At 41.2% G+C, this 14,117-nt stretch overlaps 1 protein-coding gene and 2 pseudogenes across 4 annotated transcripts in view; all 3 read left to right on the forward strand.

The window, feature by feature from the left end:
• Positions 1-14,117, forward strand: part of LOC121573778 (protocadherin alpha-C2) — a 77,261-nt gene that overhangs the window by 8,725 nt on the left and 54,419 nt on the right. The window contains exon 1 of one of the 4 annotated variants that reach the window (XM_041886036.2): positions 1,855-4,344. The exons of 2 other annotated variants lie outside the window; for them this stretch is intronic. In XM_041886036.2, the coding sequence (XP_041741970.1) occupies positions 1,972-4,344 (2,373 nt within the window). In that variant the 5' untranslated portion in view covers positions 1,855-1,971. Of the gene's footprint in view, positions 1-1,854; positions 4,345-4,762; positions 7,251-14,117 lie in introns of those variants that run through there. One more of the 4 variants, XM_041886038.2, reaches the window with a different exon arrangement.
• LOC121574483 lies at positions 7,435-11,014 on the forward strand (annotated as a pseudogene).
• On the forward strand, positions 11,651-14,056 carry LOC121574484 (annotated as a pseudogene).

A 14,117-nucleotide genomic window follows, 5' to 3' on the forward strand; every position in this document is an offset into this window, starting at 1 on the left:
GTGGAGAGCAAAGTGTGTCTGCTGAGTTAGTGTTACAGAAAACTTTAGACAGAGAGAAACAGGCTGTGATAAAACTGACTCTGACTGCTGTAGATAGAGGGAATACTCCCAGATCCGGGACTCTGCAGATAGTAATGAATGTTATGGACGCTAATGATAACACCCCAGTGTTTAGTAAACTCGTCTACAAGGTGAAGGTTAAAGAGAATGTATCGTTTGGAACTAAATTAATCACTCTGTCCGCAACGGATTTAGACGAGGGTTTGAATAGTGAAGTGTTATATTCTATCATCAGACACGGAAATAGCAAAGTTACAGATTTATTCTCAATTGATGCCGATACTGGGGCTTTAAGTGTGAAAGGTCCTCTTCATTATGAGGAAACCAGTGTTGTTGAGTTGCGTATCCAAGCAAAAGATAAAGGCCAGCCTCCAAAAAGTACGCAATGTAAAGTTTTAGTGGAAATTATTGATGTGAATGACAATGTTCCAGAGATATCAGTGACTCCACTGATGGACACAGTTAAAGAGAACAGTAAACGCGGTGCTGCTATTGCTTTGATTACTGTCACTGATAAAGATGGAAGTAAAAACGGAGTGGTGCATTGTCACATCTCAGAATCAGTCCCTTTTAAATTAGAATCCTCCTACAAAAACTATTACTCCTTAGTAGTGGATGGAGCTCTAGATAGAGAGAGCGCTTCTCAGTACAATATCACAATCACTGCTACGGATGAAGGGACCCTACGTCTCTCCAGCACAAGTGTTATTACTGTACACATTTCTGATGTGAATGACAACCCGCCCCGTGCTCATCGCCATTGTGTCAGTATCAGTGATATTTCTAATGAGCCTCATCAGTTTAATAGTTGTAAAATGCCACAGGACAGACGGCAGTTTCAGCAGGTACAACGCCCCAATGATCACTACACACCCTGACGGGAGCTGGTCTTACTCCAAATCTACTCAGCAGTATGACGTGTGCTTTAGCTCTGACACACTGAAGAGTGACATAGTAGTTTTCCCCACGCCATTTCCACCTGTTGATGGTGAGCTGATCAGTATTAATGGAGGAGACACTTATCAAAGGACACGAACACTCCCTAACACAGAAAAGGTAAGAAAATATATATTTAGTTTTTTCCAAAGTTTACAAAATGTTTGAAAGTGTTAGAGCAGTGCTTGTGAACCCGACCGAGGTTCGAGCCCTGGTGGTTTCAGCACCACGCCGGTGGACAGCGACGCCGCGCGAGAAACTGTCCCCTTCAGCAGATTGGTGAGTTAGTTGTCCTTTCCCTAATTTCCTAATCTTTGAGGAGGTTTGAGCTTTCAATTATAGTCTTGTTGTGTTGTCGCTCAGAAATGTTGCTTCTTTAGAGTAGTGTCGTTTACCATGACACATGTATATTATTATTACTGAACCCTGCATAATTTCAACAACCAAAACGTTTCTTACAATATTATTGTTGCCTACTGTTGATGAACAGCTGTCAAGCTATTTGGTTATATTTGTCTGTCAAAGTGCTATTGATTATAGCAACCTATCCAGACATTCACATTTTATTTGGTAATTTACTGCTCCTGAAGATAACGTTGATTTCAGTAGTTTCTAGCTGTAATCTAGTAAGCTTAGTAATAATCAAACTGATATCACATTTGAACTGTATAATGAAAGACATGATGCACTCTGATTGTTGTACTTTCTCATATGACCAACATAATATCCATCAGTAAGCACAAGGTGTCGCTGTAGACCGTGGGGGATTTTTTTTTTGTTTGTTTTTTTTTTCAACTCCTCCTACGGTGTCTGGCATTCATTGCAGGAAGGGCTTTGTCATAATAGCATGCACTTGTATTCGTGAAGGAGTGTTTTGCATGCGGTAGAGGAGTTGATCGCATTAACTTATACATGCTTTTTTGATGATTTCCCTATTAATAATTATTGCAAATTGCACATGAACCGTGGATAACAATGGGCCTCTCTGTCCATGGATGTATTTTGATTCGGATTCTGCTTCTTCTTTGTTTCTGGGATTTATCTTACGGTCAAGTGGTCTATTCTGTCTCAGAGGAGGTGAACAAGGGAACCGTTGTTGGGAATATAGCCAAGGACCTCAATCTTAATGTTCAGGAACTGGAGTTTCGTATGTTTCAGATTGTATCCGGAACTAACAAGAAGTATTTCGATGTGAATTTAAAGACCGGTGCTTTGTTTGTGAAGGAAATAATCGACCGAGAGGAACTCTGTATGACCAGTCAAAAATGCTCTCTAAACTTGGAGGCCATTGCACAGAACCCTCTCAACATGTATCGTTTAGATATACAAGTATTAGATATCAATGATAACGCACCTTCATTTCATATTAGTGATCATACATTGAATATAACAGAATCTACCTCTCCAGGTGAAAGATATCCCCTACCAAGGGCTAATGATGCGGATATAGGCAGTAATTCAGTGAAAACCTACAAGCTGAGCCCAAATGAACACTTCTCTCTGGATGTACAGAGCGATGGAGAGCAGAGTGTGTCTGCGGAGTTAGTGTTACGTAAAGCTTTAGACCGAGAGAAACAGGCTGTGATCCGGCTCCTATTGACTGCAGTTGATGGAGGGAAACCTGCAAAATCTGGGACTCTTCAGATAATAGTGAATGTGATAGATGTGAACGATAATAGTCCAGTCTTCAGCAAACAATTGTACAAAGTACGTGTGTCGGAGAATCTACCTATTGGCACACTTATAATAAAACTGAACGCAACCGATGTGGACTCAGGACTAAATGGGGAAATAGTTTTTTCTTTGATTCATCACGGCGATCAGAAAGCATTGGATGTTTTTCAAATAAACCCAGCTACTGGTGAAATTACAATGAAGGAAGTGATTGATCACGAAGAGAATGCTGCGTTTGAGCTGCACGTACAGGCCAAAGACAGGAGTTATAGTCCTCGCACAACGCACTGTAAAGTCTTAGTTGAAGTGATAGATGTCAATGACAATGTTCCAGAGATATCAGTAACTTCAATGATGAATGCAGTCAGAGAGGATGCAAGATCAGGTACAGCAGTTGGTTTAATAACAGTATCTGATAAAGATGGGGGTGTAAATGGAAAAGTACACTGTCAAATAGTAGGCTCTGTTCCATTCAAATTGCAATCATCCTATAAGAACTATTACTCATTAGTAGTAGATGGATCTCTAGATAGAGAGAGTGGTTCCCAGTACAATGTGACCGTTATAGCTACAGATGAAGGCATCCCACCTCTCTCCAGTACCAGTGTCATTACTGTTTATGTCGCTGACGTGAATGACAACGCCCCTCGCTTTTTAGAACCCATAATTAATGTATATCTGAAAGAGAATAGTCCAGCTGGAGGGCTTATTGCCAGCTTGACTGCGCATGATCCAGACATGAATGAAAATGCTCAGATGTCTTATTCGTATTTAGAAGGCAATAATGGAATACCGTTGTCTACAATTATAAATATAAACTATTTAACTGGTGAACTATTCAGCCTACGGTCATTCAACTACGAGGAGGTGAAGAAGTTCGAGATCCAAGTTCAGGTCACAGACTCTGGTGTTCCTCCACTAAGCAGCAACGTCACTGTCAACGTTTTTATCCTGGATGAGAATGACAACAGTCCTGTGATTCTCCCGCCCTATTCTGACCACGGCTCCGTTAATTCTGAGAACATTCCCTATTCTGCTGAAGCGGGCTACATTGTGGCCAAGATCAGGGCTGTAGACGCAGACTCTGGTTATAATGCACTGCTTTCTTATCACATCTCTGAACCAAAGGGGACCAATCTATTCAAAATTGGATCCAGCAACGGAGAAATAAGGACTAAGAGACGCATGAGTGACAATGACTTAAAAACTCACCCGCTGGTCATTCTGGTGTCTGATAATGGAGAACCTTCCCTGTCTGCGACTGTGTCTATTGATGTTGTGGTCGTTGAAAGTACAGGTGACATGAAGACAACTTTCAGACAACTGCCTGTAAAGGAGGAGAGTTTCTCAGATTTAAATCTGTATCTGCTCATCGCCATTGTGTCAGTTTCAGTGATATTTCTACTGAGCCTCATCAGTTTAATAGTTGTAAAATGCCACAGGACAGACGGCAGTTTCAGCAGGTACTGCGCCCCAATGATCACCACACACCCTGACGGGAGCTGGTCTTACTCCAAATCTACTCAGCAGTATGACGTGTGTTTTAGCTCTGACACGCTGAAGAGTGACGTAGTAGTCTTCCCCACGCGGTGTCCACCTGCTGATGGTGAGCTGATCAGTATTAATGGAGGAGACACTTTTCAAAGGACACGAACGCTTCCCAATAGCGAGAAGGTAAGGACCCTTCATTATAAAAGCATACTATGTACAATCTATTTACCTAAATTGTTTTTGAATAGAGTTAGGCCTACCTTGTTTAACTTTTCTGCCTTCTGGATATGAATCACTTTGTTGAAACAATACTTTCATAATTTGGGGTTTATATGGTGTAAATGTTATGGTTATTTGTAGGTCAAAGGGAGAACTCGTTTAAGAAGCACTTTTCTTTTGACTTCAGCACCCCTGGGGTGGAAAGCAACAGGACTGTGTCACTGGTGGTTTTTAAAAACACACGTTTCACGTCACACCGTGTCGCTGCAGACCGTGAATATGAAGATTGTTTCTCAGTCTGGTGCCACTCCCTCTATGGCTTGTCATGAGCTGGGAGGGCTTTGTACAAGTCCAGGATACATCGCACTAGGTTTGTGTTTTATACAAGAGAGTATTCTCACTGCGTTTTGGGCGTTTTGTGTCTTATATTTTGATGGTAGATAACACTAGTTTCAGAACCGAATTATCGATGTTTGACAGTAACAACTGAACCGTGGATAACGATGGGCCTCTTTGTTCATGCATGTATTTTGATTTGGATTCAGCTTTTTCTTTGTTTCTGGGATTTATCATCCGGTCAGATTGTCTATTCTGTCTCAGAGGAGGTGAACAAGGGAACCGTTGTTGGGAATATAGCCAAGGACCTCAATCTCAATGTTCAGGAATTGGAGTCTCGTATGTTTCAGATTGTATCCGGATCTAACAAGAAGTATTTTGATGTAAATGTTAAGACTGGTGCTCTGTTTGTGAACGAGAGAATCGACCGAGAAGACCTATGTGTGACAAGCAAGAACTGTGCCTTAAATTTAGAGGCCCTAGCACAAAACCCGCATAGTCTTTATCGGATCGAGATAGAGATTTTGGATACAAATGACAACGCACCATTTTTCTCAGTTAATACACTTACAATGAATATTACAGAGATTGCTATTTTAGGAGACAAATTCCTCTTACCCATTGCCAAAGATCCAGATGTTGGTAGTAACTCGTTAAATAGCTACAATCTGAGTCCAAATGAACACTTCTCTCTTGATGTACAGAGCGGTGGAGAGCAGAGTGTGTCTGCGGAGTTAGTGCTAAAGAAAACTTTAGACCGAGAGAAACAGGCTGTGATCCGGCTGACACTGACTGCAGTTGATGGAGGAAAACCTCCTCGGTCAGGGACATTACAGATAGTGGTAAACGTTATGGATATAAATGACAATAATCCAATCTTCAGCAAGCCTCTTTACAAAGTGAAAGTGAATGAAAATTCGCCGGTAGGAAAAAAAGTCACTTCTCTTCTTGCTTCGGATTTAGATGAAGGAGTAAATGGTGAAGTAATATATTCTCTAGTTGGACATGGGGCTGAAAACGAAGCTCTATTCTCTATCGTTCCTGAGACAGGGGTGATTGAGGTAAAGGGAGTGATTGACCATGAACAAAATGCTGCGATTGAGTTAAGAGTCCAAGCAAAAGACAAGGGTATTCCACCTAGGAGTACACGTTGTAAAGTCTTAGTTGAAGTTATTGATGAGAATGATAACACTCCAGAAATATCAGTGACGTCCCTCATTGACACTGTTCGCGAGGATGTGAAAACAGGCACAGCTGTTGCCTTAGTCACAGTCACTGACAAAGATGGGGGTAAGAATGGATTAGTTCAGTGTAACATTGCAGGCTCTGGTCCTTTCAAGTTGCAGTCTTCATATAAGAATTACTATTCTGTATTAGTCGATGGGCCACTTGACAGAGAACTTGTTTCACTGTATAATGTAACCATTGTTGCAACAGATGAGGGATCCCCACCTCTCTCCAGCACCAGTGTTATTTGTGTGCACATTTCTGATGTGAATGACAATGCGCCTCGCTTTTCAGAGCCCATAATTGTGAATTTAAAAGAAAACAGTCCAGTTGGAGGTCATATTGCCAGCTTGACTGCGAATGATTTAGACATAAATGAAAATGCTCAGATGTCTTATTCATTGTTAGATGGCAATGATGGAATACCCTTATCCACAATGGTAAAAATGTACTCTTTAACTGGTGAGATATACAGCATGCAGTCATTTAACTATGAAGAAGTGAAAAAGTTCCAGTTCCAAGTTCAGGCCACAGACTCTGGTGTTCCTCCACTAAGCAGCAACGTTACTGTCAACGTTTTTATCCTGGATGAGAATGACAACAGTCCTGTGATTCTCCCGCCCTATTCTGACCACGGCTCCGTTAATTCTGAGAACATTCCCTATTCTGCTGAAGCGGGCTACTTTGTGGCCAAGATCAGGGCTGTAGACGCAGACTCTGGTTATAATGCGCTGCTTTCTTATCACATCTCTGAACCAAAGGGGACCAATCTATTCAGAATTGGAACCAGCAACGGAGAAATAAGGACTAAGAGGCGCATGAGTGACAATGACCTAAAAACTCACCCGTTGGTCATTCTGGTGTCTGATAATGGAGAACCTTCCCTGTCTGCGACTGTGTCTATTGATGTTGTGGTCGTTGAAAGTACAGGTGACATGCAGACAACTTTCAGACAACTGCCTGTTAAGGAGGATAATTTCTCAGATTTAAATCTGTATCTGCTCGTCGCTATTGTGTCAGTATCAGTGATATTTCTACTGAGCCTCATCAGTTTAATAGTTGTAAAATGCCACAGGACAGACGGCAGTTTCAGCAGGTACTGCGCCCCAATGATCACAACACATCCTGACGGGAGCTGGTCTTACTCCAAATCTACTCAGCAGTATGACGTGTGTTTTAGCTCTGATACAATGAAGAATGACGTAGTAGTTTTCCCCACGCCGTTTCCACCTGCTGATGGTGAGCTGATCAGTATTAATGGAGGAGACACTTTTCAAAGGACACAAACACTTCCCAACACAGAGAAGGTAAGGATAACTTTTTATTAGGAATATTTTTTGTAATGGTTTTGTGTATTTAAATTTTTTACTGACATTATTGTCTTGTGTGAAATTAAGTCCCTTCTAACTTGACAAATGTAATGGGTACGGTATAGTTTGGGTAAAATTCAGCTCCAAATTGATGCAGCATGTAGCTTTTCAATTCAACACCATGGACAGCGACATGTGGCTACTTTGGTTAGTGTCAGTCTCATTCTTGCTCACGTTTTCTAGATAAAACTGCAGCAAATTTGTGTCATATTCTCCTCTAACAGATAAAGGTATGAACCTGTCAGAACATTGTAGTTTTTAGTTGTTTAATGTAAAACTGAAAACTGTAAAGACATTTAAATGTAGGCCTATGTGCACACCACTAAGGTAAGGTAAGCAAGAAGTTACATTTTTGGAGGAAAGTGTTGTTCATTGGATACATTTGTTTGTTTGTTTTGTAGGCATTCCTTATGTTATATCTATATATAGGTTTTATTATTAGTTAGACTGTCTTGTACACATTCATAGATAAAAGCTGAATTACAGTATACCGACAAAAAAGTGAAAAAAATAAAAAGGAGATTCAAGTTAGTTGAAAAATATAGAGAGTAAAGTGTAGTCTTGATAGCTTCGGATGGTGCCTGCTCTTGGTTAAGGCCTCTATTTGTCTGGCAGCCGAGTTGGATTGTACTAGCCTTGGAAGGGACAGGTTTAATGATGGTGGTGGTGGAGCTGGAGTTGGCTAGCCGGTCCTGACGTTGTTCTCAGTCCCCAGCCCTCTGTAGTCACTGAACGACTCCTCCACTATCGATGTGTAGCACCCATTTGGGTGATGCTTCTTCTGCTGCCGATACTGGCGCTAAAAGCTCACCACACATCAGTCCAGTGTAAAGTCACCCGCTGCCATCTCTACACTGCAGTCCTGTCACTTTGGGTGGGGGTAACTAGAAGCCGGTGGTGCGGAATGCATATTTTGAATGCAAACAGTAGACCGCTATAGCTAGTTAGCTAGCTAGTTTAGCAAAGCAAGCAAATCGATCTGCTACCATGTATGCAATTCTGTTGATACCAATATTTCGAATAACGAAGATACTACATTTTTATTAATTTTAAAGAAAAAACCACAGTAAAAGCACGTGGTGTTGCTGTAAACCGTGATTATATTGTGTTGATCGGGTTCCTCCTTCCTCCCCGAACTTCCACTGCTCAAGGTACAGTCAAGCGAGTTTGGTGAGACGAGAATGACCTTGAGATGTACTGTATGTAGAAAGAACCGTGGTATACTAATCGAGAGATTGTTCTTAACGATACTTTGCAATATAATGAATCTATCATAAACAACTTAGGCCTACAGAAGAATCAGGAGCGATGGGATAGCGATGGGCCTTTCCGGCATTGTGGATATTGTTGGATTCTGGTTGTGCGGCTTCTTGGTTTCTGGGATTTCTCTTCCAGTCAAATAATATATTTTGTCTCAGAGGAGGTGAACAAGGGAACCATTGTTGGGAATAAAGCCAAGGACCTCAATTTCAATGTTCAGGAACTGGAGTCTCGTATGTTTCAGATTGTATCCGGATCCAACAAGAAGTATTTTGATGTGAACCTGAACACTTTTGTTTTGTTTGTGAATGAGAGAATCGATCGTGAAGAGTTGTGTGACACCAACGTGCAGTGTTCTTTGAATGTACAGGTCATTGCGCACAATCCTCTGTAGCTCAGTTGGTAGAGCATGGTGCTTGCAACGCCAGGGTTGTGTGTTTGATTCCCACGGGGGAATGACTAAATGACTAAAATGTAAATATTTTTCGGCCTGAAATTGAGATATTGGACACAAATGATAATGCACCTGGTTTCTTAGAAAATTCCCTGACATTAAATGTTTCCGAAAACGGCGCTGCAAAAGAGTGATTTCTTCTGCCAGTGGCTGAGGATGCGAATGTTGCATTAATTCGGGAAAACCTACAAGCTGAGTCCGAATTAACATTTCTCTCTGGAAGTACAGAGCGGTGGAGAGCAGAGTGTGTCTAACGCGTTGGTGCTACAGAAGCTTTAGACAGAGAGAAGCAGGCTCTGATAAAGCTCATACTAACTGCTGTTAATGGAGGAAAACCTCCTTCGATCCGGGACATTACAGACTATTGTACATGTCATGGAAATAGATGACAACAATCCACATCTCAGCAAACCTCTCTACAAAGTGAAAGTTGCAGAAAATGTTTTGATTGGAACCAAAATAATATATCTCACTGCATTAGATTTGGATGAGGGTATCAATAGTGACATTGTTTACACTTTTGTTGGCAACAGTTATGAAAAAGGATCTAGTATATTTGCTATTGACACGCATACTGGGGATGTATCAGTGAAAGGTCATGTCGATTATGAAGAAAACGTTGGGATTGAGTTGCGTGTCCAGGCTGCAGACCAAGGCCAACCTCCAACATCTACTCATTGTAAAGTGTTGGTGGAAGTAGTCCATATAAATGACAATGCTCCAGAGATAGCAATAACATCACTCATGAGCATAGTAAGAGAGGATGCCAAGTCTGGCACTGCTGTTGCTTTAGTAACGCTGTCAGATAAAGATGAGGGTGAAAATGGAAAAGTGACTTGTCAGATAAGTGGTACTGTTCCTTTCAAACTGCAGTTTTCTTATAAAAATCACTACTCTTTAGTTGTAGACGGGCCTCTGGACAGAGAGAAATGTTCTCAGTACAATATCACTATTATTGCTATGGATGAGGGGACCCCACCTCTCTCCATCACCAGTGTTGTTACTGTACACATTTCTGAAGTGAATGACAACCCACCCCGTTTTCCAGAACATCTTATTAACGTGTATTTAAAGGAGAATAGTCCAGTGGTAGGTCTGATAGTGTAAATGCGTATAATTAAGATGAAATTGAAAACGCGTATCTATTCTATACCGGAAAGTAAAAGTGATAATATATCGCCCTCCACAATAGTCAACTTTAACTCCATAAGTTGTGAAATATACAACAGTTAGTCTTTTAATTATGGTTTTCCTCCACTAAGCAGCAACGTCACTGTCAACGATTTTATCCTGGATGAGAATGACAACAGTCCTGTGATTCTCCCGCCCTATTCTGACCATGGCTCTGTTAATTCTGAGAACATTCCCTATTCTGCTGAAGCGGGCTACTTTGTGGCCAAGATCAGGGCTGTAGACGCCGACTCTGGTTATAATGCGCTGCTTTCTTATCACATCTCTGAACCAAAGGGGACCAATCTATTCAGAATTGGATCCAGCAATGGAGAAATAAGGTCTAAGAGACGCATGAGTGACAATGACCTAAAAACTCACCCGTTGGTCATTCTGGTGTCTGATAGTCCCGTGTAGCTCAGTTGGTAGAGCATGGTGCTTGCAACGCCAGGGTTGTGGGTTCGATTCCCACGGGGGACCAGTATGAAAATGTATGCACTCACTAACTGTAAGTCGCTCTGGATAAGAGCGTCTGCTAAATGACTAAAAATGTGAAAATATGATAATGGAGAACCTTCCGTGTCTATTGTCGTTGAAAGTACAGGTGACATTCAGATTACTGCCTGTTAAGGAGGAGATTTTCTCAGATTTAAATCTGTATCTGCTCGTCGCCATTGTATCAGTGATATTTCTACTGAGCCTCATCAGTTTAATAGCTGTAAAATGCCCCAGGACAGAAGACAGTTTCAGCAGGTACAGCGCCCTAATGATCACCACACATCCTGATTGGAGCTGGTCTTTCTCCAAATCTACTTAGCAGATTCATTTGTGAACCTGCCAACAACATATTGTAGTTTTGCATTGATTATTGTAGAAGCAACAACCTGTAAAGAAAATATCTGCGCATCATTTATGTTAAATTATTATCAGCGGTCTCATTACTGTCATGGGTAGTTTTGTAACCCATTTGTTCCATATTTTCATGTTCTAGCAAGTCTCTCACTCTACATAATGTAGCCTACCCATGTGTAATCACGTATGACTAAACCAACTTTTTTGTAGGTCGAAGATGCGCTATTGTTACAGATGCATCCTTTTATTTGAAGTAGTACTGTGTAAAGGGTTGATTTTGGTCAACAATTGGTTATTTAAGAACCACGGTGGTTTTATAGAGACAGTTATGTCAATAGTATTTGTACCGTATATATACAGAATACACAGGATGTCGCTGTTGACCATGACAACTATTTATAGGAGGAATAACGCTGGACACCTCCTCTTCCGAATACTAAAAAAGAAATCGAGTTGAAACCAGTAGTGTGTTCTGGGAGGAGAGAAAAATGCTTGTGTGTCCTTTGTTACTTTGGTTGTATAAACATGGACTAGCAGAGCTTGTATTATTTTCTTTTTTCCACTTTTAGTATTTTTTGTATAAGCGCTTACTTGTACAGCTATGGGCCTGTGTGACCACAGAAGACGTGTTTGGATACAATGTCTTCTGCTGCTTTGTTCATGGGGATTGTGTTCCGGACAGTTCGTGTATTCCGTCTCAGAGGAGGTTGATAAAGGAACATTTGTTGGAAATATCGCCAAAGACCTAAATCTAAACGTGCGGGAATTAGAATCGAGAGAGATTCAGATAGTAACCGGATCCAAACGGAGGTATTTTGATATCGATGTGAAGACTGGCGTTCTTTTTGTCAATGAGATAATTGACAGAGAGTCCATTTGCCCCAACTCCGTAAAATGCTTCATAGATGTAGAAGCTATAATGAATCATCCCATGCGAATCCATCGTATTGAAGTAAACATTTTGGACATAAATGACAACGCACCATCATTTCAAGAGCACATTCACGTTATCAATATGACCGAATATGCCTCTCCAGGTGAAAGATTTCCATTACCGCTTGCCGGTGATACGGACGTTGGCAGTAAATCGATAAAAACCTACAACCTGAGCCCGAATGAATACTTCTCTCTGGATGTACAGAGCGATCGAGAGCAGAGTGTGTCTGCTGAGTTAGTGCTACAGAAAGCTTTAGACCGAGAGAAACAGGCTGTGATAAAGCTGATACTGACTGCTGTTGATGGAGGAAAACCTCCACGATCCGGGACTTTACAGATAATAATTCATGTGATAGATGTGAACGACAACAGCCCGATTTTCACTAAATCTCTTTATAAAGTCCAAGTCTTAGAAAATGTTACATTTGGAAGTTTAGTTCTAATCATAAACGCAACAGACACAGACGAAGCTGCAAACGGTGAGATTGAATACTCATTCACCGGTAACAGAGAAATGGATCTCCATAGGCTGTTTGCAGTCAATCAGCACACAGGTGAAATAATCATTAAAGGAGGTTTAGATCACGAGGAGAACCCTGCGTTTGAAATCCGTGTACAAGCAAATGACAAGGGTAATCCACCAAGGAGTGCCCATTCAAAAGTCCTAATTGAAATACTTGATATCAATGATAATGCACCCGTGATAGAAATAACATCACTGACCAGTGCAGTCAAAGAAGATGCAGAGAAAGGAACAGTAGTGGCTTCATTGAATATTGGAGACAAAGATGGGTGTAAAAATGGGCTCATCAATGCATATATTATAGGAGATTTTCCTTTTAAATTACAGTCTTCCTATAAGAACTATTATTCTTTAGTAGTAGACGGGCCTCTAGACAGAGAGAGCGCCCCTCTTCATAATGTAACTATTAAAGCCATTGATGAAGGGACCCCACCACTCTCCAGTACTAGTGTTATTACTGTACACATTTCTGATGTGAATGACAACGCCCCACTCTTTCCGGAGCCCATATTGAACTTTTATATAGAGGAGAACAGTCCAGTGGGGGTTCGTGTTGGCAGCGTGACAGCGAATGACCCAGATATCAATGAAAACTCTCAAGTGACGTATATACTATCAAAAAAATAAAAAAAATACTCCCGTTTGTCGACATTTCTAAACTTAAATTCTCTAACTGGTGAAGTATTCAGCTTACAGTCATTTAACTTCGAAGAAGTTAAAACATTACAGTTCCTAGTTCAGGCAACAGACTCTGGTGTTCCTCCACTAAGCAGCAACGTCACTGTCAACGTTTTTATCCTGGATGAGAATGACAACAGTCCTGTGATTCTCCCGCCCTATTCTGACCACGGCTCTGTTAATTCTGAGAACATTCCCTATTCTGCTGAAGCGGGCTACATTGTGGCCAAGATCAGGGCTGTAGACGCCGACTCTGGTTATAATGCGCTGCTTTCTTATCACATCTCTGAACCAAAGGGGACCAATCTATTCAGAATTGGATCCAGCAACGGATAAATAAGGACTAAGAGACGCATGAGTGACAATGACTTAAAAATTCACCCGCTGGTCATTTTGGTGTGTGATAATGGAGAACCTTCCCTGTCTGCGACTGTGTCTATTGATGTTGTGGTTGTTGAAAGTACAGGTGACATGCAGACAACTTTCAGACAACTGCCTGTAAAGGAGGAGAGTTTCTCAGATTTAAATCTGTATCTGGTCATCGCCATTGTGTCAGTATCAGTGATATTTTTACTGAGCCTCATCAGTTTAATAGTTGTAAAATGCCACAGGACAGAAGGCAGTTTCAGCAGGTACAGCGCCCCAATGATCACCACACACCCTGACGGGAGCTGGTCTTATTCCAAATCTACTCAGCAGTATGACTTGTGTTTTAGTTCTGACACACTGAAGAGTGACGTAGTAGTTTTCCCCACGCAGTTTCCACCTGCTGATGGTGAGTTGATCAGTATTAATGGAGGAGATACTTTTCAACGGACGGGGACTCTGCCAAAGAGTGAGAAGGTAAGGAGAACTGACAAATTATTATAATCTTGCCTGCACATTCTACTTTTTTGTTTAATTGAAAAACTTCTAAATCCTTTCTTAGTTG

The sequence above is a fragment of the Coregonus clupeaformis genome, unplaced genomic scaffold (assembly GCF_020615455.1).
Source record: "Coregonus clupeaformis isolate EN_2021a unplaced genomic scaffold, ASM2061545v1 scaf0144, whole genome shotgun sequence".
Classification (NCBI taxonomy): Eukaryota; Metazoa; Chordata; class Actinopteri; order Salmoniformes; family Salmonidae; genus Coregonus; species Coregonus clupeaformis.